General features: G+C 59.6%; 2 protein-coding genes across 2 annotated transcripts; one reads left to right on the top strand and one right to left on the bottom strand.

Moving 5' to 3' along the window:
- Positions 1-2,346: 2,346 nt before the first annotated feature.
- Positions 2,347-7,895, top strand: LOC138843002 (keratin, type II microfibrillar, component 7C). Its single transcript, XM_008256696.4, has 9 exons — positions 2,347-2,804; positions 4,187-4,395; positions 4,714-4,774; positions 4,900-4,995; positions 5,534-5,698; positions 5,916-6,041; positions 6,289-6,509; positions 7,084-7,115; positions 7,409-7,895. The coding sequence occupies exons 1-9, from the start codon at positions 2,433-2,435 to the stop codon at positions 7,594-7,596; spliced, it is 1,470 nt and encodes a 489-aa protein (XP_008254918.2). The 5' UTR covers positions 2,347-2,432; the 3' UTR covers positions 7,597-7,895.
- A 6,420-nt stretch (positions 7,896-14,315) lies between these two features.
- On the bottom strand, positions 14,316-21,053 carry LOC100351237 (keratin, type II cuticular Hb6). Its single transcript, XM_002711197.4, has 9 exons — positions 20,599-21,053; positions 19,657-19,865; positions 18,855-18,915; positions 18,065-18,160; positions 17,683-17,847; positions 17,344-17,469; positions 16,876-17,096; positions 15,104-15,135; positions 14,316-14,964 (listed from the first exon to the last, which is right to left on the bottom strand). The coding sequence occupies exons 1-9, from the start codon at positions 20,968-20,970 to the stop codon at positions 14,783-14,785; spliced, it is 1,464 nt and encodes a 487-aa protein (XP_002711243.1). The 5' UTR covers positions 20,971-21,053; the 3' UTR covers positions 14,316-14,782.
- Between the last annotated feature and the right edge of the window lie 3,543 nt (positions 21,054-24,596).

Below are 24,596 nucleotides of genomic sequence, written 5' to 3'. Positions count from 1 at the left end.
ACAACAAAAAACAGAGGCCCATATATACTAAGGCAAGGTGAAATGACATTAGTCAGCATCCCCATAGGTCAGAAGCCAGGCAGGAAACACAGTTAGAAACAGGCCCCGTGCTGGCCACCAGCCCAGGGAGGTAGGCGGGAGTCAGAAGAGCAGGCAACAGGGTGCACAGTCTCCCCCCGGGGCAGCCGGGATGGTCCCCACGGCAGGTGGGTGCAGCCCCGGCTCAGTCAGAGCCCTACGGCCCCTGCTCAGGGCGGGACCAGTGGTGGCAGGGAGCAGCCTGGCCTGCTGCCGTCTCTTTGTCAGCTTCCTGTGTGTCTCCCCACTGCCCTTTGTTCTGGGCCAATTAGGGCTTCCTGGGGTGGCCACAGCGCCCTTGTAAAGCTACGGGCTGTTTTCTGTTAACCCAGGCATCCCACTGGCCTGGGACACTGCCCCATGCAAGACCCCGCTGGCCGCGTGCAATCCAGCCCCAGCCCCGGGGTCAGCATGGAGGTTGGGGGGCAGGGAGGTGGCACTTGCTTATCCCTCCCCGGGAGCCCCCAGGGGGTGTGGCTGGCCACTCTGACTGCACATGGAAGGAGGAGTCCTCACTGGCCTGCGGACTGTGGCTTTGTGTCCCCGGGGTCCATTCAGCCATCAACTCAGGTCCTGACAGCTCTCCCAGCCCCAGGATGGGGGAAAGAGGCGGTTACACAGCACCTTGCAGGGCAGGAGCCAACTCCACAGGGAGCCCGCCAGGCGGAGGTAGATGAGCCGGGTCAGGGGACACACAGACAGCTTCCCCTCGGGATCCTGGGCGCCAGCGGCACTGCAGCACGCCGAGAACCTTCCACGCGCTCACCAGTCCAGTGCAGGCAGAGACGAGAGGCGGCTCTTTCTCGGGTGCCCTGCTGACCTCTGAACAGGCCAAGGTTTAGCAGCAAGGGCCAGCCCCCACCCTGAGAGGTGCTCCGGACCCCCAGCCGCCACTCAGCCACAGCCAGCCACACCCCCCAAACCACGGGGCCGTGGAACCCCCCCTGCCATACCAGCTCAGGCCTAGACTCTGGGAGAGCCCACGTGCAGGGCAGGATCTGTGGTGGGTGTGGCTCAGCCCCTGATAGAGTCCCACGGCACCCTCATCTGGCCAATCCAGACCCCACACAAAGGATGGCCCCCTCCGCCGTCACCCCAAAGCCCTACTCTGGGACACCCCTGACCCACACATCCTAGAGGGAGTGCAGAGGGCAAAAGGTGAGGCCGCGTGGAGGGTTATTTTTAGCAGTGCTGGGCGGTGGCTGGGTCGGGAGCCGCCCATAGGAGTCATCGACCAAGGCAGAGGGTTTTACGGCTCAGGTCCATGGGTTAGGGGGTCCTCCTGGCTTGGTCCCTCTGCCAGCCGTCAAAGCCGTCACCTGCCCTGGCCCAAGGGAATAAGGGGGGATGAAGGCAACTCGGTAGCTTAAGCAGCCACATGAGCCCCTGTCCCTCGGGGTGCGAGGGGAGGAAGTGATCTCACATCAGGACCCCGGTGTCTGTCCCCCACTCCACCCCCTGAGAGCCTCCTTCCTTCTCCCTGGTGGGCGCAGCCGCACCAAGCCTGTGGATGAAGCTGCTTCTAGCATTGCCGGCATCCTGCAAGGCTGCTCTGCTTCCAATCCAGCCCCTGCTAAGACACCTGGGGAAGCAGCAGAGGATGGCCCAAAGCTTGGGTCCCTGCCACCCGCACGGGAGACCCAAATGGAGCTCCTGGCTCCTGGCTCCTGGCTTCAGCCTGGGCCAGCCCTGGCTATTGTAGCCATTTGGGGAGTGAACCAGCAGATGCAAGATCTCTCTCTTTCTCTATCTCTCCCTCTCTGTCACTCTGCCATTCAAATAAATAAAGCTTAAAAAAAAAAGCACCCCAGGGCTCGGCGGGGACCTGGCATTGCCTGGTGTGTCCTTAGAGTGGGCTTGGGTCAGTGCTTCCTGAACGGAGGGGTGACTGAATGGACTTAGCCCAATGTCTAACTCAGACCTTCAAGGCAACCCCTCTCCGCCCCCAGCCCAGCTAAGCCCGTGCAGCAAAGGGCTCTGGGAAAGGCTCAGAACAGGTCGCCGTGGCTCAGGGGGTGCCACCTGCTCCGTGCCTTCAGCAGCCCCTCTCATCCCACACCAGTGCCAGCAGGAGGAGCCGCACGACCAGGAAGCTCGTAAAAGGCTTTGAAGATGAAACGGCACCTGTCCGCCAGCGAGTGTGGACGCAGCCACAGTGGAGGCAAGCCGGGGTGGCGCTTAAGTGGCCGGGCTGATGCCAAGCCCATAAAACACAGCTCCTGTCTCTTTGCTGCTCCTTTAACTGTCAGCGGCGCCTGCTGCATAAAAGGGCCCGCCACAGCCCGGAGAGCACAAGCCCTTGGCTCCAGCCTCTGCCGCCCTCTCCACCGTCCAGGCGCCTCCTCGCCGTCAGCATGACCTGTGGCTTCGGATTCCGCCCTGCAAACTTCAGCTGCGCCTCGGCCTGCGGGCCCCGGCCCGGCCGCTGCTGCATCACCGCCGCCCCCTACCGCGGCGTCGCCTGCTACCGCGGCCTCAGCGGGGGCTTCGGCAGCCGCAGCCTCTGTGGCGGAGGCTTCCGCGCCGGCTCCTGCGGGCGCAGCTTCGGCTACCGCTCGGGCGGCGTGTGCGGGCCCAGCGCCCCCTGCATCACCACCGTGTCTGTCAACGAGAGCCTCCTGACGCCCCTCAACCTGGAGATCGACCCCAACGCGCAGTGCGTGAAGCACGAGGAGAAGGAGCAGATCAAGTGTCTCAACAGCAAGTTCGCCGCCTTCATCGACAAGGTCGGTGTCCTGGATTGTGCCTTGCCTGAATCCCTACTAATGCTGAGAATTTGCACAGGGTGGGCACTGGTGGGAGCCAGCAGGGGAGCACTTGCCGTGGAACCCCCCAGGCCAAAGAGAGAGGACCCAGCGACAGAGACAGGCGGTACCAGAGTGGGAATAGAGAAAACTGGAACCTGAGCAGGAGCAGGAAAGAGCCGTCAGTGCTAGCAGTTGGCACTGCCCTAAGAGCAGAGGGCCACGGGGTGGGTGTCCAGTGCCTCTGGGGCCAAATAACGACTTGTACAGCAACAAGAGGCTCCCTGTGTTAGGGCAGGGTTAGTGAGGGTGACCCTGGAGGACTGCCTGGAAGCGGATCCCATGGATGGCACGGAGCTGTGTCTGTCCCACGGGGAGCCTTGGCCACTGAGCAGTGCTGGGTGGTGCAGCAGTGCTGGGTTGTCTGTCTGAGCCACAGTGCCTGGGGCTCAGGATCAGGGGCCACAGAATGGGCCGGGTCCCCATGCCAGTGGCCAGTGTGTGTGGCCTGGACTTGACTGAGACCATCTGCAGAGCCAGAGGCCAACTCCAGTCCACAACCGCCTTCCCCCAATGCATGGGTGAGGGACTGAGGATAGCTTGAGGAAGGGCTTACCAGGTGTCCGGCCAAGTTACTGGACAGATGTCTCCGAGCCGAGAACTGGGCTGGTGTCACGGCAGGGAGATGGATGTGTAATGTTCCCTGTGGTTGAGACAGGGAAAGGAGACCCCGTGCAGGACGGAAGCTCAGAGTAGGAGCCCTCCTGGTGCAGCTGGGAGCTCAGGTGCGCTGGCCTCCCACGCCTCAGCTGCAGGAAGGGGCTGGAACTCAGGCATCGCCCCACCCCAGGCCATCTTGCTGATTGCGCTGTTGTAAGATCTGAGTGATCCGCGCCAACTTCATTTTTCTCCCTTTATGCACTGCCTTTCTTGAAAGATCGCTGGTCGTTTGCACCCTGGCACCACAGCTGGCTTGGTGCAGTGGCGAGGCCAGCGTGGGGGGGCTTTATGAACCAGGGCTGGGTTGATTCACACTGTGACGTGAGCGGCGGTCTCCACAGAGTACACAGGTATCAAATGCTTGGTCCAAGGGCACAGCGCCAATGAGTGGAGCAGCCTGGACTCGGCGAGGTTTGCAACTTCCCGTTTGGTACCCAGCCTTAGAGATCACAGGTCAGCTCTCGGGAAGGACTTCCAGGCGGTGACCTGGCAAACAACACAACTGGCACGGGCAACGACTCTGGGTCAGAGAGCTAAGGGCTTTCCGGTCCTGGCACTGGGACCCCTCCCACCACCACCACCACTCCCTCCTCTCATCCCCTGGTTCTGCAAGGAGAGAGACTGAGACTGTGTCTTGGTGACAGGTGCGCTTCCTGGAGCAGCAGAACAAGCTGCTGGAGACCAAGCTGCAGTTCTTCCAGAACCGCAAGTGCTGCGAGAGCAACCTAGAGCCGCTGTTTGAGGGCTACATCGAGACGCTGCGGCGCGAGGCCGAGTGCGTGGAGGCCGACAGCGGGCGGCTGTCGTCGGAGCTCAACCACGTGCAGGAGGTGCTGGAAGGCTACAAGAAGAAGTGAGTACAGCCAGCTCCCAGCTACACACAGGCTCACACACACAGCTCCCAGCTCCCACCCTCCTAGCCCCAGCAACCACCCCCACCCCCACCGCTGCCCAAGAGCCCAGAGGTAGCATGGTAGCAGGTGCTTTGGGTCCCCGTTGTGTTCCAGTCTCTCACACCTGCAGTCTAGCTCCTCTCGGGCCCTGTGCCAATTCTTCCGCAAGCAGGGGGTGGGCGGGAGGGCAGGGCTGGAGCATGGACAGTCTGTCTGCCAGCTCCACAGCCAGGGTGGACAGCTGGCATACAGGGGCCTGTTTGCCCCATCCTCACCAGGTACGAAGAGGAAGTTGCCCTTCGGGCCACAGCGGAGAACGAGTTTGTGGCCCTAAAGAAGGTGAGTGTTTGTGCCTGCCTGCCCCTGGGTGGGGGGGCCACCACTGCCTCCCCTGTGCCCTGCCCACCTGCCAGCAGGTCCCCAAGAAGAGTGGGCCTCACAGCCCCTTGTCACTGCCCCCACAGGACGTGGACTGCGCCTACCTGCGCCGCTCAGACCTGGAGGCCAACGTGGAGGCACTGACGGAGGAGATCGACTTCCTGCGGCAGCTGTACGAGGAGGTGAGGGGCCGGCAGCCACGGTGGGCATGGCCACGGGCTGATGGGAGCCCCAGGCGTTGGACCAGGCCTGACGTGGGAATCCACGGCAGAGGAATAGACAGTCTGCGTGAGACAGGTGCAGGAGGCGCCGCTCCGGGGCAGCTGTGCGCTAGGGAAGCCTCGGGGGTCTTCTACCCCACCCCCACCCCCGGGCCCGGGATCTTCTCTGGCGGCCAATGGCCCCCTTCATGAGGCTGGGCTGGGAGGATGGAGACAGACCGCAGAGCAGGGCTGAGACCCCAAGGAAGTACCCTCAGCACACTGACCACGGGCCCGAATGATCGCAGAAGCCAGCATCGGAGATGGGCCGTGTTTCCTTCTATAAGCTTCGTCCTATTTGTCAAAAATCACACAGGTTTCACTCAAGGCTTTTTCTACTGCAGACACGAGAGGCGGCTCTGCGTGACCCCTGGGGCTCATGGGTATTGGCCGATGAGGGAAAGCCCACCCAGGTAACATGGCTGTCCTTACTTCTCTCCCCCTGCCCTGCCTCCTACAGGAGATCCGCGTGCTGCACGCCCACATCTCCGACACCTCGGTCGTGGTCAAGATGGACAACAGCCGGGACCTGAACATGGACTGCGTTGTGGCCGAGATCAAGGCTCAGTACGACGACATCGCCACCCGCAGTCGGGCTGAGGCCGAGTCCTGGTACCGCAGCAAGGTGAGCCACCGGGGGCACCAAGTGGGAGGGACACAGGGCGTCCCTGGAGAAGGCTGGGGTGCGGACCCCTGAGGGTGGTGAGAACAGGCCGCCCCGTGTGGGTGCACAGGCTGAGCACTGTTCAACCCGCGCCATCCCGGTGGTGCTGACCTGAGGGCAGGGCTCGTGGGTGCTGAGCCTCAGGGGCACCTGTGCTCCCCCCGCCCCCCCATCCCAGTGCGAGGAGATGAAGGCCACGGTGATCCGGCACGGGGAGACCCTGCGCCGCACCAAGGAGGAGATCAACGAGCTGAACCGTGTGATCCAGAGGCTGACGGCCGAGGTGGAGAACGCCAAGTGCCAGGTACGGCCAGCTGTGCCGGGGCCGGAGCGATGGGGCCCGAGCCCTGTGGGAACCCCAGCACTCGCCCTCCAGCCCATTGGCCAGACTGGAGTCCCTGGTGGTGGTCGCTCAGGGAGACCGGGTGAGGATGGCCAGGGGCCTTGTCGGGGGGATGCTCCCGGCTAGGTGGGAGAGCCTGGAGCAGCCCAGGCCAGGGGCAGAGAGGCCCAGGGAGCAGAACCCAGCCTGTTCTCTTGCGGGTCCCCAGAACACCAAGCTGGAGGCGGCCGTGACGCAGTCTGAGCAGCAGGGCGAGGCGGCCCTGAGCGACGCCCGCTGCAAGCTGGCGGGGCTGGAGGAGGCCCTGCAGAAGGCCAAGCAGGACATGGCGTGCCTGCTCAAGGAGTACCAGGAGGTGATGAACTCCAAGCTGGGCCTGGACATCGAGATCGCCACCTACCGCCGCCTGCTGGAGGGCGAGGAGCAGAGGTAGGGGTTCTGCCCAGCCTGGCCTTGAACTCCACTAGCACAGAAATAACACCCCATCCCACCCCACCTCCACCACCCCTAGGTGTCCCAGCCTCAGTCCCAAGAACTGACCCCAAGGTAGACTCTTGGTGGATCGGGTCCCTGTCTCAGGGGACTGGGACTTGGGCACATGTTCCGTATTGCAAGGCCAGAGCCTGCATGAGGTCTGGGGTCCTGCTTGGATGAGCACCTACATATCCTGCCTCTCAGTTCAGAGCATCCTCAAGGTGGCCCACCCTCAACTCTTCCAGGGTCCACACGCCGTCTCTTTGGCTGAGCAAACTCCTATACTAGGCTTTGCCCTTCCTAAAGCGGAGCCTAACCCATATCAGGCATGCCAGATATGGTTGCCCGGGCTGCTCACTGCACAAATGCAGCCAGATGACGGACAAGTAGGAGTTGAAACCCAGCTTATCCCCTGCTAAGTACCGTGCCCTGGTGCTGCGTTCCTCGGGTGCACAAGGGCACCCAGGGGGCATTTGATGGGCTCGTGTTGACTTCTCTCTCTCCCCTTCCCCCGTGTTTTCTCACTCAGGTTGTGTGAAGGCGTTGGTGCAGTGAATGTCTGTGAGTATGGAGAATCGTAGGGTGGGCACCCATCCCACCTTCAGGACTGGGACCAAAGCTCTTGGCAAATTTCCCCAGGGAGAGCTGGATAAACCAGGCCAAAGGAGAGGGCCAGATGGGGTGGCCATCAGCCCGGCCTCCCAACCCTGTCCTCCGTGGGTGGCAGCTCCCGGGGTGGGGCTACCTGAGATGGGCGGGGGTGCCCTGGGGGCGGGGCTACAGGCGAGAGGAGGGGCAGCCCCGCCCACCCCACCCTCACAATTCTGACTCCTCCCTTCCATGTCCATTCACAGGTGTCAGCAGCTCCCGGGGCGGGGTCGTGTGCGGGGACCTGTGCGTGTCGGGCTCCCGCCCGGTGACCGGCAGCGTGTGCAGCGCCCCCTGCACCGGCAACGTGGCCGTGAGCACCGGCCTGTGTGCACCTTGTGGCCAGCTCAACACCACCTGCGGAGGGACTTCCTTCTGCCAGGGCAGGTGTTAGGTGGCTGAGAAGAGAGCCAGAGAAGCCCTTTCTGCCTGCCAGCCCTGCCACTACACCTACCGCAGCTGAGCACGCTGTGTGCCTGAGCCTTCCCCTGCTGTGTTCTGAGAATACACCCCCGGCTCACGGCCACCTCTGTCCTGCTGGAGAGGGGCCTGCCACCAGGGAATGCCCCTGCCTTGGGCAGCCTCCAGCCCCCTCCCCAGGGAGAGGGGGCTTCCTCCCCCTCTCCCCCGGCAGGAGCTTCCCCCACTTTTCTGGCCTCTGCTCTCCCACTACCCAATAAACTGAAGAACTGGCATGCTGTCCTGTCATATCTTGCTTGCTTGCTTTTTAAATATTTATTTATTCATTTGAAAGGCAGAGCAATAAAGAGAATGGCAGAGAGAGAGAGAGAGAGAGAGAGAGAGAGAGAGAGAGAGAGAGGTCTTCCATCTGCTGGTTCACTCCCCAAATGGCTGAAACAGCCAGAGCTGCACCGATCTGAAGCCAGGAGCCAGGAGCTTCTTCTGGGTCTCCCATGCGGGTACAGGGGCCCAAGGATTTGGGCCATCCTCTACTGCTTTCCCAGGCCATAGCAGAGAGCTGGATTGGAAGTGGAGCAGCTGGGACTGGAACCTGGTGCTCTGACATAGGATGCCCGTGTCACAAGCAGTGGCTTAACCCGCTGCACCCCCTGCCCTGCTTCTGCGGAGTGAGCCCGTGTGCACCCACTGCTGAAGATACAGCCTGTGCACATGTGTGTGTGTGTGTGTGTGTGTGTGGTTTTAGCCTCCATCCTGCAGCACTGGGAGTACCCACGGCCACCTACAGGTGGCCGCCCTGTGTCAGGCTGGATCCCACCCCACTGCCCCTAACGCACGCTGCCCACTGAACAAGGTGAGATGAGACCCCTGGCACCGCACCCCGCGGGCTCCCCTCATGCACACCCACCTCATCCCCATCAGCACCAGCAGATTTCTAGGAAGGAAGCCGTCACAGGCCACAGGGGGCATGCCTCTCTCTCCCCATTCCCCCCACTCACAATCTGTAGCCCCTCATCAAGGTTAACACCAAGGCGACATGGCGGGCTCCCACTGCCCTGTAAGGGGCAGGGGGAGGATGCTCTCAGCCTCGGCTCAGGAGGTCTGCCCAGCCCCGGGAGGAAGGCGTTCAGAAGTGCTCAGGCCCAGGACCTGGAGGGGTCCTCGTGTGGCTGCCCCCCTCCCCGACCTCTGCAGCCCTGATCTTTCCCACCTGTGGACTGGATCCCCAGGGCCCCCGGCCCTAGAGGCCCCACCCCCCAATTCCCCCTTCAGCTCCCAGCTGCCTCCTCTCCTGCTTGCTTGCTGACCCCCTAGCCTTGAGCTTGTCCCCTCCTACCTTCCAGGCCAGGCTGCCAGCCCCTTCCCAGGTACCCCCCCCAAAGGCGGCCCCCCAGGCGGCCCCTCCCAGGAGCCCCTCCCAGGCAGCCCCCCCAGGCACCCCCCAGGTACCCCCCAGGCAGCCCCTCACAGGAGCCCCCTCCCAGGCACCCCCCTCCCAGGTGGCCCCCTCCTAGGTGGCCCAGCACAAGTGCCTCTTGGGAAGCAGGAGGGCAGGTCCAGGGGCCTCATTCCCCACTCAGCTCCCCCTCCAGTCCCTGCTCACAGTCGGTCAGTGTCCTCCTCCACTCAAAGCTCTCAGTCGGGCCCGCTGCCCTCAGCACACGCGGCCAGCGCTGTCCCGCCCAGAAGACCTCCCAGCCACTCAGGGAGTCCCCTCCTGTTCCCACCATCAAGACCATAAACACAGGTGCCCCAACCAGAATCCGTGGCCTATCCAAGCATCTCCCTCAAGCTCGGCTGACCTCTGCCCGTATCTTCTCCCACCTCCCCAGCACCTCTCTGGGTTGATTATTATCTTTTTCTGTCTGCTTGAGGGACAGAGAGAGCCCCCATTGGTGCATTCGCTCCCCAAATGTGCCCCAACACCCATGGCTGGGCTGCAGCCAAAACCAGGAGCCAGGCACTCAAACCGGGTCTCCCACATGGGTGGCTGGGACCCAGTAGCTTGAGCCATCATGGCTGCCTCCCGAAGTCTGCACTGGCAGGGAGCTGGAGGCAGAGCTGTGGCATAGTGGGTAAAGCCGCCACCTACAGTGCTGGCAACCGACATGGGTGCTGGTTCGAGTCCCGGCTGCTCCACTTCCAATCCAGCTCTCTCCTGTGGCCTGGGAAAGTGATAGAAGATGGCCCAAGTGCTTGGGCCCTTGACCCATGTGGGAGACCCAGAAGAAGCTCCTGGCTCCTGGCTTCAGATCGGCGCAGCTCCAGCTGTCGCAGCCATTTGGGGAGTGAACCTGTGGATGGAAGACCTCTCTCTCTCTCTCTGTCTCTCTCTGTCTCTGTCTCTCTCTCTCTCTCTAATTGTCTCTGCCTCTGCCTCTCTGTAACTTTGCTTTACACATAAATAAATAAATCTTTGGGGAAAAAAATAAAGAAAACCGAACCCAGGCACGCCAACGAGAAACACAGGTGTCTTCCATTCCAGGCTAAACCCTGCTCCCCAAGCAGCCATCCAACTGCCTCTCCCTCCAGCTTCCACCCCCGGCTCTGCCTGGAGCCCTGCTCCCCTCCCCTTTAAGTCCCCAACACACAGCAGCCGGAGGGAGTCGCTCCCATCACAGGCCTGGCCTTTCAGTGGCTCGCCCGTGGCTTCCCGATGAAGTCTAGCCTCATAAACATAGCACCTAGTCCTACACACCCAGCTCAGGCTGACCTCCCCCTGTCCCTCCACACTACCCCTGCCCCTTGCCTGTCTCCCCTGCACAGGCTCAGATGCTCTGAGCGTCCATCAAATCAGAGGCAGGACCAGGGCCCTCCAAGGCCACTTTTGATTCTGAGTTGTGCTCTGGGATTTTAACGCTGCCTTCCTAAGGTCTTAAGGAGGCTATCGCAGCCTTGGGCTGTCACCACGGAGCTACCTAGGGGAGGCCAGGTGGGCTCCAAGCTTCCTTCCATCCTACCACGAGCTCGAGGGGCTGGGCAAGACTGCTACTGCAAACCCACCACCTGTTAACGCCTCTGCCCTGCACCCCTGTGCACCACCTGTCCTTCAGGGAGAGGGCCAGGCCAGCTGCTAAGAGCCCTGGGCCCTGGTGCTGGGAGGGAGGTGTGTGCTCCAGATGGTTGGAAAGAGAGAGTGGACACTGGGGGTTCCCGCTAGGCTGGAGGGGGGCGGGGAGGGGAGAGGATGGGGGACTCTCCACTGCCCTCTAAGGCCTAAAGCAAGCACCCAGTTTCTGCTCTGCTGCCCTCTCCTATCCCATCCCATAAGAGCTTTCTGGATCCAAGTACATCCCTCACTCCTGCTCCCTCCCAGGGACTTTCCCCACCATCTCCACTAACAAAGTCCTCCAACCTGCACCACCAGCCGAACTCCCCCAACCCCTACCCTGCTCTGGAAGCCACCTGCTGGCTGCCAAGGAATGGGAGCTATCCATCTTGGACCCCTGGACCACCCAGCTGTCATAACGACAGGGCCCAGCATCTCAGACCCCACACCGTTTGTATATCCAATTGGAGGACCACCCCCTTCCTTATACAACGAGGCGAGAGGTGGGAGAGAGCAGTCCCTCCAGCACAGAGCCCACTCACAGGTATAGCTCACTCTTGCTTTCTCTCTTTCCACCACGAGTCAGCCCCCAAGAGAGCCGTTGTCACCCACAGACTGGTCTCTGCAGACTGGTCTCAGATGGACCTCTCCCATGCCAGCTCAGAGGTATCATTTTCTATTATTCTCTCTGCTTCTTTTTTAAAGATTTATTTATTTATTTGAAAGTCAGAGTTACACAGAGAGAGAAGAGACAGAGAGAGAAAGAGAGAAGTCTTCCATCTGCTGGTTCACTCCCCAGTTGGCCGCAATGGCTGGAGCTGGGCTGATCCAAAGCCAGGAGCTTCTTCCGGGTCTCCCACATGGGTGCAGGGGCCCAAGGACTTGGGCCATCTTCTACTGCTCTCCCAGGCTATAGCAGAGAGCTGGATCAGGAGTGGAGCAGCTGAGTCTCGAACTGGCGCCCATATGGGATGCCGGCACTTCAGGTCAGGGCATTAACCCGCTGTGCCCTTCTGCCTCGTTTTATGAACAGCTCTTCTGGGCCACTAGTACTGGGGGTATTTCTCTGTGTGGGACGGTCCCTACAGGCTCGTGAAAGTGTGTATATTCCCTCACTGTTAAATAAATCCTGCTCCTATTTGCACGCAATGTGAGTCTCCACTTAGTGGAGACAAGAACCTGGATGAAAGATTGATGTAAGCAATGCCCCATCAGCCCTGCTGTGGCTCCTGCTACACAGAAGCTAGGAATAGTATGGTGCTACAAGATCGCGGCCGCAGTAACAGCAGGCACTTTCGAGTACCTGCTATGGACCCAGACTTTGATGTGCTTTGTCTCCTTCAGTCCCTCCCATGGCAGCCATCTTCAGAAATGGCTCAGCAATCTCCCTGGACCCCGACTCTGTCCGCCTCCCTTCCTCAGATCAAAGATGCAGCCCATTTACCCTCCCTCTGAATCTGGGCTGGTCTAAGGCTTGCCTTCATGCACGCACACACGCACACACGCACACTAACTGCTCTGAGCAGTAGAATGGTGGGGAAGGCAGTATGGGTTTGGGTAGCTTACTCTTTATTCCAGGTTCTTGCTCCCAAAGAGATAAGGACTCCAAGTGGAGGTGTAAATACAGTGCCCATGTGAGGGCAGGATTTCTTTAAAAGGGAGAGAGAGGGAACACCCTTTCTTGTGCGGGAGCATAGCCAAGAGAGGTCTATAAAGAGAAGGGGAGGGGGAGGGGGAGGGGGAGGGGTGGGAGAAGGCACGAGAAGGATCCCCGAGCTTGGTTGAGAGTGGAAAGGGGCCCTTCCCACATTATCAGTCTCTGATGAGATGGGAGGGGGCGGTGCCTTCATTGAGTATACAAATGGGGTGGGGTTGCAGGCTTTCTGGGATTTTTCGTGGTGCCTCCGTGAGGACTTGAACTTCCACATGGCTATCTTCATCATTGCATCTCCTCCTTCCTGGGCCCGAAGGAGACGCAGGTGCATGCTGGGAAGGTGGGACTTACAGGGGACTGGTGGGATTGCAATGCAGGGCTGGCAGAAACTCCACCTCACCCATTCCTACCCGCCTAGCTCCCTGGCATCTGAAGGGGCATGCTGGGGCTTCTACGTTCAGGCTACCAGAGAATGGGCAGTCCATCAAGGAGAACAGAGGCTCCTGGCCATCACCCCAGCTGAGCTGCCAGCCACAGCTATAAAGTTATACATCCAGCCATCCCAGCACCCCACATGACACAAGAGTGACCCAGCGACCATTTCCACAGCTCCTGCAACCTTCAGTCTCCACTCCTTCCTCCCAGCCCTTCACCCTTCCAACTCCCTGTGTTCACAAGCAACTCCTTGCATGAAATTTTCTCCATTCAAGTTGTCAACTTTGCAGTGAACCCTGCTAGTCTCACCCCAGCCACCAGACCCAGCTGAGTTCCCAGGGTGGCAGAGACCTCTCTGGACCTGCCAGGCATCCCAGCACCCTCACAACAGCAGGCAGCGCAGGAGCACCCAGGAAGCCAGCAGAAACCTGAGAAATGACCGCGTGCTCTCCTCCCTTTGGTGTGGCTTGCTGTGTGCAGTAACAGCAGCCTGCGCCCCGGCAGGCACCATCACCCCATTTCACACGGGAAGATGCTAGCCCGCAGGGGGGGGGGGGGTGACGCGCCCACAACTCCGGGACCAGTAGGAGGCTGAGCCAGCATCCAAACAGGAAGCATTTTCAGGCACACCCTCACACTCAGGGGCCTGGAGGGGACAGCTGGGAACTCCAAGGACTGGCTATCCTCCCTCCTTCCACAGTCAAGAAAATTCAACTCCCAGGGTAGAGCAGTCTGCCTAAAGTGCCCCAAGCTGGCGGTAGATGGCAGTCAGGAGCCCACTCCTCCTGGCTCCCAGCCCAGCGCCCTTCCTCTCCCCCGCTCTGCCTCTCTCCCAGCCCTTCCATTCTCACCTGCCCGTGACCCCTCCAGGAATGCCCTTGGCAGTGGGAGAGGGATGGTCTGATTGGGAACCCCTGGCAGGGAGGACCCCTGGCACCATCTTATGGTTGTGGCAATGGCAGGTAGGGGGTTCAGGAGGGAGGCATCCAGCAGGCCACCAAATGCCCAGGACAGCCCCACAACCCAGAATGCCTCTGCCCACACGTCAATGGTGCTGAAGTCGAAAATCCTCAGTGCAGAGGAAGACACGGTCTCGAGAGATCCTTGCCCTCTCTCTGTCTTCCCCGTGTACCCCAAGACCAAGACCCCAGGACTGAAATATGGGGCAGGGGGCAGGGGCAGGGCAGCGCTGTGGCATCGGGGATTAAGCTGCTGCCTGCATGCCAGCATCCCATATGGGCGCCAGTTCGAGTCCCGGCTGCTCTACTTGGAAGATGGCCCAAGGGTTTGGGACCCTGCCCCAATGTGGGGACCCAGAAGAAGCTCCTGGCTCCTGGCTTCTGCTTGGCCCAGCACCAGCAGCTGCAGCCATCTGGGGAGTGAACCAGCAGATGGAAAATCCTCTCTCTCTCTCTCTCTCTCTCTGATTCTGCCTTTTAAATACATACATAAATTTTTAAAAAGAAGAAAAAGAAAATGAAGGAGCGGAGGAGGGGGTCCTGCGGAGCCCCCTTTCCCAGGAGGGTCCCAATTTTCAAGAGTCGGAGGCACCAGCTTGGATTCGCTAGCATTGGTTTATTGGAAACAGAGTGAGACAGAGTGAAGCGCGCGAGCAGTTGAGCCATTGGCCTTTCAGAAGCTTCTGCAGACAGCCCTGGAGGAGGGAGCGCGCCCCCCTCCCCCACCGCCGCCACCCTCGCCGAGCTACAGGGACACCGGCAGCAGCGCGCAGCCCGCACCTCCCCGCCGCGGGCAGAAGCTCCAGGACACGCGGGCCAGGAGATGCCAGGGCCCGCACGGCTCCTCCAAGCTTGGGGCGTGGCGTCGGACTGGACCAATGAATCGCGCGAAAAACAGAAGGCGGGAGAGAAGGGTGAGATCTTGGGACAGCAAACCGACTACCGGGAAAGGCGAGGAAAGACAGCGAGGCGCCGCCCCACGGCTCCCTGGCGAGGCGGACGGCGCGTTCTGGGTGCATGAGGTCCTGGCCAGGCGGAGGCGACTCGGGGACGCTGCAGCCCCCTAGCACTTCTTACAGACGCTGCCACAGGTGCTGACGGCAGCGCAGGGGGCGCAGGCGTTGGGGGTCCCCACCACCACGTTGCCGCTGCAGGGGGCGCTACAGACGCGCGTGTTGACAGCAGGGGCAGTACCGGTGGCGCAGAGATCGCCACAGACGACGCCACCGCGGGAGCTGCTGACGCCTGCGTAGGGGGAGAGAAGAGGCGGGGGACACGTCAGGCACCGCCCCAGCCCCTCACCTGCTTTGCAGCGAACCCAGGGCCCCTCCCCCAAAGGCTCTCGGACCACCCGCGCCGGGCCAGGATGGCTCCGGGTACTTACAGACATTCACGGAGCCGACACCCTCGCAGAGCCTGCGGAGAGAGCGAAGCGCAGAGGTCAGCGCGCTGGGAAGCCAGCGCCCTGCGCGGCCTCTGTGCAGAGGCCGGGGTGGGGGTGGGGGGCGATGAGGGGAAGAAACGAGCCAGGGCAGCCCAACTCGTGTGGGTTCTGGAGACCGAAACCGGCGCCCGCGCTTCCTAGCTGAACCTGCCTCCAAATCTCCCCTTTAGAGGGGTTGCGAGGTCGCCAGCAAACCATCCAGGCACGGCGGTAGACATTTGCTTCGGCCCTTGAGACAACACCAGAGTTCTGGGCTTCCCTACCCATCCCGGCTCCTGACTTCACTCGCTGGGAGTCAGCAGGGAGACGACAGAAGGCACTGGGTCCCTGCCACCCACGTGGGAGCCCTGCATGGGGCTCCCAGCTCTGGGTTTGGACCCCGGGCTTTATGGGCATTGGGGGACTGAACCAGCCACTGAGGGAGTGAGTGCCCCCCTTTCTCTCTCTCTCCCCTCCCCCTCAAATAAGAGGAGGGGGCTGTAGAGTGCCCTTGCTGGCACCTATTGAACACCAACAAACAATTGGCTGCTGCTCTTTCTGACTTCTGATCGGATTTTGTAGCACAGGCAAGGGAAGCAGATTGGACTTCCTCAATCCGCTCTGATGATGTCATTAGCAGTGGCCAAGAGGGGCAGCCCCCATCAGCCCTCAGCCCACCATCAGAGCCGCCCCGAGAGCCTGGTCTCCTAGCTAACCCAGACCGAGGTTGCCAAGTCCACACCTTGTGGGGGGAAGAAGCCACTCCCTTTCCAGTGCCACCTCCACCTGTCTCTCCCACTCCCAAACTCAAGCTTGAAACACTGTGCTCCCAGCATCCTCCACTAACAAAACGCATCAGATCAGTGCCTGGGGGTTTCACGGTGCAATTACTGGGGTTCCGTGGGAGTCTCGCCAGGGAGTCACGTGACTTCCCAGAACCAACCCTGTGCCCCCCCCCACCGTGCCCCTACTCCACAGGGCGCTCCCCTCCACTTCTGACCCCTCCAGGGCAAAAGACTGCACAGAACAGGGTGTGATCAGTGCGCCAGCAAGGGGAAATCAACCAAAGACAGAGAATAAGAGAACATGCTGAGGATGGGGACCTTACAGGACCTGAGCTGTGTGGCCGCCCTCCAGCCATAGGAAGGCCTTGAAGGGTCAGTGCTTCTCCAAACCCCATCTCCCAAGCAGGCAAAATAAATAAATAAATAAATAAATAACCCAAAGCCTGGAAACCAGGCACACCTGCCACAAAGGACAAGTCCCGCTCTTTGTCTAACTCGGTCCCGCCTGCTGCAATGGAGACCACTTTGAGGTATCCATGGGAATTACAATAGACAAGAGTGAGTCCATGGCCTTTCACTGGGGAGCTGTCCTTATGGGTCAGGGGTGGGCTACGGAAGGGGGCTGGAAGCAGAGTGGCAACGCCAGGAGAGCTGGGAGGGAAGAGGTGCTGACCAAGAAAGGCCCTCAAGCTGGATTTCTCAGGGGCAGAGACATCTGCTGCAAACTCATGGCTCAGAGCCAAATGTGTAAGAGCTTCGGGATTCTACGGCAGTGCCTGGGCGTGCATGACAGACTGACACAGTAAGAGACAATGCACAGGACTTCGCAAATTACCTGGCCAGTGGCAGCAGGGGGAGATGTTGAAACGGAGGCGGGTGGTGCCAGCAGTGTGAGGGGTGCTCATAGCCCAGGCATAGCTGGGAAAGGAAAAGGCCTAGGGGACCCACCTCTGCTCCTCGCCCTCCAGCAGGCGGCGGTAGGTGGCGATCTCGATGTCCAGGCCCAGCTTGGAGTTCATCACCTCCTGGTACTCCTTGAGCAGGCACGCCATGTCCTGCTTGGCCTTCTGCAGGGCCTCCTCCAGCCCCGCCAGCTTGCAGCGGGCGTCGCTCAGGGCCGCCTCGCCCTGCTGCTCAGACTGCGTCACGGCCGCCTCCAGCTTGGTGTTCTGGGGACCCGCAAGAGAACAGGCTGGGTTCTGCTCCCTGGGCCTCTCTGCCCCTGGCCTGGGCTGCTCCAGGCTCTCCCACCCAGCTGGGAGCATCTCCCCGACAAGGCCCCTGGCCATCCTCACCCGGTCTCCCTGAGCGACCACCACCAGGGACTCCAGTCTGGCCAATGGGCTGGAGGGCGAGTGCTGGGGTTCCCACAGGGCTCGGGCCCCGTCGCTCCGGCCCCGGCACAGCTGGCCGTACCTGGCACTTGGCGTTCTCCACCTCGGCCGTCAGCCTCTGGATCATGCGGTTCAGCTCGTTGATCTCCTCCTTGGTGCGGCGCAGGGTCTCCCCGTGCCGGATCACCGTGGCCTTCATCTCCTCGCACTGGGATGGGGTGAGGGGAGCACAGGTGCCTCTGAGGCTCAGCACCCACGAGCCCTGCCCTCAGGTCAGCACCACTGGGATGGCGCGGGTTGAACAGTGCTCAGCCTGTGCACCCACACAGGGCAGCCTGTTCTCACCACCCTCAGGGGGCCGACCCCAGCCTTCTCCAGGGACGCCCTGTGTCCCTCCCACTTGGTGCCCCCGGTGGCTCACCTTGCTGCGGTACCAGGACTCAGCCTCAGCCCGACTGCGGGTGGCGATGTCGTCGTACTGAGCCTTGATCTCTGCAATGACGCAGTCCATGTTCAGGTCCCGGCTGTTGTCCATCTTGACCACGACCGAGGTGTCAGAGATGTGGGCGTGCAGCACGCGGATCTCCTGCAGGAGAGCGGAGGGGAGGTAGACACTGGTTCATGTCCCAGCCCCACTCCCCACGGTGTGTGCCCAACACCCCTGACCCAGGCCCATCTATCACACTCACACACGGCCTCCAGGACAGAGCCCCACCCAAACCCTTGGCCAGCGCACCAGCACCCAGACCCAGCTTCTCCCTCTGGGGGCCCTGCCTGCTCCCTGCGTGGCCCAGCACCCTCACCTCCTCGTACAGCTGCCGCAGGAAGTCGATCTCCTCCGTCAGCGCCTCCACATTGGCCTCCAGGTCTGAGCGGCGCAGGTAGGCGCAGTCCACGTCCTGAAAGGTGGGCGTGGCTCAGAGCAGAGACCCCGCTGACCACACCCAGACTCTCCCTCCTCACCCATGGTGCACTGTAGGTCGAACGGGCTCCCCAGGGTCCCTGTCCCCAAACCATCTCCTCACCTTCTGCCCCTCTCCGGGACAGCCCTGAAGCCTCCTCCACTTCCAAGCACAAATCCCACAGGGAACGGGAGATGGCTCCCAGCCGGTCACCCCTCCGCGAGACCCCGTGCCCCACCTCTCCTTTCCACCCTCACCTCACCAGGAAGCCTGCCTGATCCATGCCCACCCAGCTCTGCCACCCCAACCGCTCCACCCCCACAGTCCCCCAGGAGGACACCTGGCCGCTCCTGGTTCTGCTCCAGCCTCCGCTAGACCCTGGACCCTGGCCCCACCTCGTGGTCAGACTCCCAGAAGGCCAGGCAGACTGCAGAGCAGAGGGAGATGGCCAGAGGCCAATGCAGCCATCCCCCTGCCCCAGGGCCAGTGACAATGGGTAATCCCCGGCCATGGCCCTTGGTCAAAGCCAAGGATGCCCCAGGCAAAGTCTTTCTTTCCCTCCCACATTAATCACCCACCCTGGTGTAGACTGGGCAGTGCTCCCTGCTGAGGCTGAGCCCCCTGGTCTCCCCAGGAAGAGCCCGTCATGCTGAGCCCCTCGTGTCTCTGCCCCTGCCCCCAGGTTCCTCACCTTCTTCAGGGCCACAAACTCATTCTCAGCTGTGGCTCTCAGGGAAACTTCCTCCTCGTACCTGAGACACAGAGGAGAGGGGTCAGAGAGGGGTGGGTCTCCCAGATCCCTGCCAGCTCAGACAGGTGGGGACACACGAGGTCCCCTCCCGGGCAGGGTTCCAAATGGCCCTGCTGAGTCCCTGGGGTTGGATGAGAGGTGAATGAAACTCTTCCTTCACTTGGAATGAGGCTTGGACAGCACAGTCCCCTGTGTGTCCCAGTCCTGACTCAGAGCTGCTCCGCAGTTGCGATGGCTCTGCTCAGCCTCTATGCAGCAGGGACACAAGGCCGCTCACACACAGCCAGCCCCCACCTGCGCAGCTGAGTGTCAGCCGTAGCTCAGGTCTAGTTTCCTCACAGTCCCTGAGGCCCTCAGGACGCACAGCCCAGGCAAGGAGACAGCAGACCACAGGTCCGAGTGACTCTGGACTGGCATTAGTTCAGCTCCTACAGGTGTCCAGACTCAGAGGGCACAGTGAGAATTCAGGAGCATGGCAGGGCTGCTCCCCGGAACATTGGGGGCGTGGCGGCTGGGTGACTGTGCCCAGGGACAGACGGCCAGCATGAGGAGTGCTACTCTGGGGATGACAGTGCTAGCCTGAGGGAGCAATCCAGGCAGAAATTCCACAATCAGACCCATCCTGACCCCACCTGTGCACCTGGAGGTCATGGCTGCTCTGTCTCCCTTCTCCTTGCTGCCTGATCCAATGTGCTGTCCCGGAGCCCCTCTCTGGCCCAGACGTCACCCCCGCCGCACTCACTTCTTCTTGTAGCCCTCCAGCACCTCCTGCACGTGGTTGAGCTCCGACGACAGCCGCCCGCTGTCGGCCTCCACGCACTCGGCCTCGCGCCGCAGCGTCTCGATGTAGCCCTCAAACAGCGGCTCCAGGTTGCTCTCGCAGCACTTGCGGTTCTGGAAGAACTGCAGCTTGGTCTCCAGCAGCTTGTTCTGCTGCTCCAGGAAGCGCACCTGCGAGGGGGCGGGGAGGAGGTGTCAGGTGGCTCCTGGTAGCTGAGAGCCAGCACCCAGAGCTGACTGCTGTGAGCTGAGCGCCCAGACCTGGAGCTCCGCAGAGCCGGGGCAGAGGTGGCTGTGGGGGCCCCGGCACCTCTGTGCTTCCTCATCCAGGTCCACGGCAGGGGTTCCCAGCTGAGGCAGGGAACAAGGTGCTGGCCCCCCCATAGGAGAGCTGAGGTGTCCCAGCAGGTGGTCCAGGTGCCACCACCTGGGCCAGCCCCCTCCTCTGCAGCCAGCTGAGAGAGGAGCCATCCCGGCAATGCACCAGATGCACAGGGCAGCATGGGGTTCCTGAGGTGAGGCAAGGTGCGGGGTGCCGTGGCTCCGCCCTCCAGAGGCGAGCTCAGCTAGCCTGGCCCCTTCACCCCACTCCTCCTGTCTCAGTGCTCCCCAGCCTGGAACACAGAAGGACACAGGCCCCAGGCTCTCTGGGCTCTGCATGGCGGTTGTATCCCTCCGCCCTCCTGCGGACTGGCCACATGCTTCCTCCAGAGGCTCCTCCTCTCGGAACCATCAGCGGAGCTTTCTGGGCCTTTAGTGCTGGGCCTGCCTGTCTGCGAGCCTCTTCCATCAGACTGGAATCTCAGGAAGCCAGAGATCTTTCTGCCTGTGACTCCTGTCGGTCCCCAGTGCTGGTCGTGCCCAGGGCTGGGGATTCAGGCAGGGCGCGATCCAGGACACCGACCTTGTCAATGAAGGCAGCGAACTTGCTGTTGAGACACTTGATCTGCTCCTTCTCCTCGTGCTTCACGCACTGCGCGTTGGGGTCGATCTCCAGGTTGAGGGGCGTCAGGAGGCTCTCGTTGACAGACACGGTGGTGATGCAGGGGGCGCTGGGCCCGCACACGCCGCCCGAGCGGTAGCCAAAGCTGCGCCCGCAGGAGCCAGCGCGGAAGCCTCCGCCACAGAGGCTGCGGCTGCCGAAGCCCCCGCTGAGGCCGCGGTAGCAGGCGACGCCGCGGTAGGGGGCGGCAGTGATGCAGCAGCGGCCGGGCCGGGGCCCGCAGGCCGAGGCGCAGCTGAAGGCGCGGCCGGCACAGTAAGATCCGCAAGTCATGGTGTTGGGGGCGGGCGGGAAGGAGACTGTGGCTGGAGACGTCCAAGCGGAGGGCTCAGTGGACGCGGGGTCAGTTGTTTACTTTTCTGACCTCTGCAGGCCTTTTATATCCCTGGGAGCCTGCTTGGCACCACGTGCTGAGCTGCAATTAGCTCTTTATAGGCTTGGGTTGTTTAGCTGCTCTCTTAATATGCTTAATTGGTGCCCAAATGCGGCTTTGTGTTTATGGTCCTTGCCCTAAACTGCACAATTTTCTTCTTCAAAGAGCCAGCTCACTGTCCCCGCACCCACCTCACCCTCTGGAGTAGGACCGGAGGCACTGAGAGATTGGGGAAGGGGGTGGGCAGTGATCCAGATGGGGCGGAGCCGCGGCGCCAAGCGCTCCGCCCCTTTGGAGGAATTCGGCGCCGCTGTCCGTGGTGCTGATCGAGCCCGAGCAGAGCTGCTGAGCGCGCGTTAAGGTAGTGTGATGAGGCATTTAGAGTGTTCGGCTTGGGGGTGCATTTGCTGGTTTCCTTGACCCCGTTGGCCCCTTCTTGCACCCCAAGACCTTCACAATGATGGTCTCATCTCCTATGAGCCACGGTTGGAGTCCTGGGTGCTCCACTTCTAATCCACCTCCCTGCTAATGCGTCTGGGAGAGCATCAGAAGATGGTCCAAGTGTTTGGGCCCTTTCCACCCACGTGGAAGACCCTATTGGAGTTCCAGAATCCTGACTTCCACTTGGCCCAGCCCCAGCCATTGTGGCTATTTGGGTAGTGAACCAGCAGATGGAAGATCTTTCTTTCTCTTTCTCTTTCCCTCTCTCCCCCTTCCTCCCTCTTTCTCTCCCCCCACCCTTTGTGTCATTCTGAGTTCAAATAAATAATAAACTAAATCTTTTTTAAAAAAATTCACATTTACCCAGTATTTAACTTAATCACCCACAGACAAACCCAACACCTGTTCCCAAATCCCTTACCTACCAATTCCTATCAACATTTTCCTTTCTGCCTTCCTCCTTGCATCTCTCCCCATCTCACTCACTTGGGCTCTCACAGGATGCCCCTCCTGGCCACTCACACAGTCACAGGTGCTAGCTAATACCCGCTCTGTCCTCACCACACACTGACTGATTCTCAGGGCATTGTGCTACCCTATGCCAACAGGAGGCATTTCCTCCCTGGAGTCTGCCATGGCTTCTCAGAGGCACACACTGGCTCACGGACCCCTAGAAAGCCCTAGCTTTTCCAACAGAGCCCCAGGCAAAGACTAAGTGTCTGGATCTCCCCCTCAGGCCTCTGTTTCCCCCATGGCCCAGAAGGCTTGCAGTGAGCACCACTGGTGCTCAGCTCAGCCCCACCAGAGTCCCTGCTGCCTTCCGTGCTATGCTCCCCTTAATCTCCCCTGCCCACTTAGCCTTTTGTCAGCACCTTGGCAGGCATCAGAGAGATCCACATTGGTGCACACCATCCAGCCAGCCTCATGGGTAGTCTGAGCCTTGAACTCAATTAGCTCTGTGTGATCTGGGGCAAAGCCTTTCCCTCTGCCAATCCTTTGGAGACATACAGAGATGCTTTCATACTCAGTAAACCCCATGGCACAATGCAGAGTGGCTTTGATTTAATCATTAAGAGGCAAACAGACTCTGGGGAACTTTTTTTTCCCTGAGTTCATGTTGTGACCTGCTGGGAGCAACCAGGATTTTATTTTAATGCATTTCAAAAATTTTCATGAAAAAAATACATATTATGAAAAAACTGTGCAGGTGTCAAAATTTTTGCATGATAATAAACTTAGCTTTTCATTCCATTTTCCACAGTTTTTGAAGTATCTTCATAAATGAGAGAAAAAGTGACTAGTAGAAAATAAACCATTAGGGTACATGACACATAGTAAGAATACTTGTTCATGAGCTTTTTGTTTCAATGGTTTGTGCTATGTATGTATGAAGTATGAATTTTTAAAAGTTCATGGAGGGGCTGGCACTGTGGCATAGCAGGTAGAACCACCACCTGTGGCATCGGCATCCAATGTGGGCTCCCATTGGGGTCTTGGATGCTCCATTCCCATTCCAGCTCCATGCTGATGTGTCTGGGAGAGCACAGGAGGATGGCACAGGTCCTTGGGCCTCTGCACCATGTGGGAGACCTGGAGGAGGCTCCTGGCTCCTGGCTCCAGAATTGGCCCAGCTCCAACCACTGCAGCCATTTGTTGAGTGGGTCAGCAGATGGAGGCTCTCTCTCTCTCTCTCTCTCTCTCTCTCTGTCTCTCCCTGTCTGTCTATTACTCTGCCTTTCAAATAAATGAATAAATCTTTTTTAAAAAATGAATGAAAGTCCATGGAGGGGCCAGCATTGTGATGCAACATGTTAAACTGCTGCCTGCAGGGCCAGCATCCCATGTGGGCACGAATTTGAGTTCCAGCTGCTCCACTTCTGATCCAGCTCCCTGCTAATGCACCTGGGAAAGCAGTGGAAGATGGCCAAATCCTTAGACCCCTGCATTCATATGAGAGACCCAGAAGACACTCCTGGTTCTTGGCTTCAACTTATCTCAGCCCCGGCTGTTGCAGCCATTTGGGGCATGAACTGGAGAATAGATCTCTCTCTCCACCTTTCCCTCTCTCCCTGTCTATAACTCTGCCTTTCAAAATAAAGTAAAATAAAATAAATCTTTTTAAAAAGCTCATGGAAATGAAATTAAAAGACTAGGTTATTTTTGTATTAAGAAATTGAAAGCCATGCAACTGAGGGGTCTTAAAAAGGTTTATGGAATTGGATATTATGAAAAAATCTCTGTGAATTTAAATATTTTTGCACCAAAATAAATTTATATTTTTAATTGATTTATTTATTTGAGAAGCAGAGAGACAGGTAGAAAAGAGAGGAAGAGATGGACAGACAACAAGAGAGAGCTTGCATACACTGGTTTATTCCCCCCAAATGCCCACAATGGTCAGGGCTGGGCCAGGCAGAAGTTGAGAGTCAGTAATTCAATCTAGGTTTCTGAAGTGAGCAGCAGGAACCCAATAGCAGGAGCCATCACTTCTACATCAGCCGGAAGCTGTAATCAAGAGAAAAGAGCTGGTACCCAACCCAGGTACTCCAATGTGGGACATGGGCATCTCAACCAGTAGGCCAAACACCTGCTCCTAATTTGTTTTAATTTTTACTTATTTTATTTATGTATTTATTTGAAAGGCAGAGAGACAGACAGAGAGAGAGAGATCTCATTAGCTGGTTCACTCCATAAATGCAGGAACTCATTCTGGGTCTCCTACATGTACAGCAGGGATGCAACTGCTTCAGCCATCATCTACTGCCTCCCAGAGTACGCATAGCAGGAACCCAAAATCAGGAGTGGAGCTAGGACTCAAACCCAGGCACTTAGATATGGGATCCAGACATTCCAAATGGCTTTTTTTTAAAAAAAAGATTTATTTATTTGAAAGGCATATTATAGAGAGTCAGACAGAAGGAGGGAGAGAGAGAGAGATGTCTTCCATCTGCTGATTCACTCCTCAAATGGTCACAATGGCTAGAGCTGAGCCTATCTGAAGCCAGGAGCCAGGAGCTTCTTCTGGGTCTCCCACGTGGGTGCAGGGGCCCAAGCACTTGGGCCATCCTCTACTGCTTTCCCAGGC

This window comes from Oryctolagus cuniculus, chromosome 11 (assembly GCF_964237555.1).
Source record: "Oryctolagus cuniculus chromosome 11, mOryCun1.1, whole genome shotgun sequence".
Classification (NCBI taxonomy): Eukaryota; Metazoa; Chordata; class Mammalia; order Lagomorpha; family Leporidae; genus Oryctolagus; species Oryctolagus cuniculus.
Note: the sequence above shows the minus strand (reverse complement) of the source record. Positions and strands in the feature narration are given on the sequence as shown.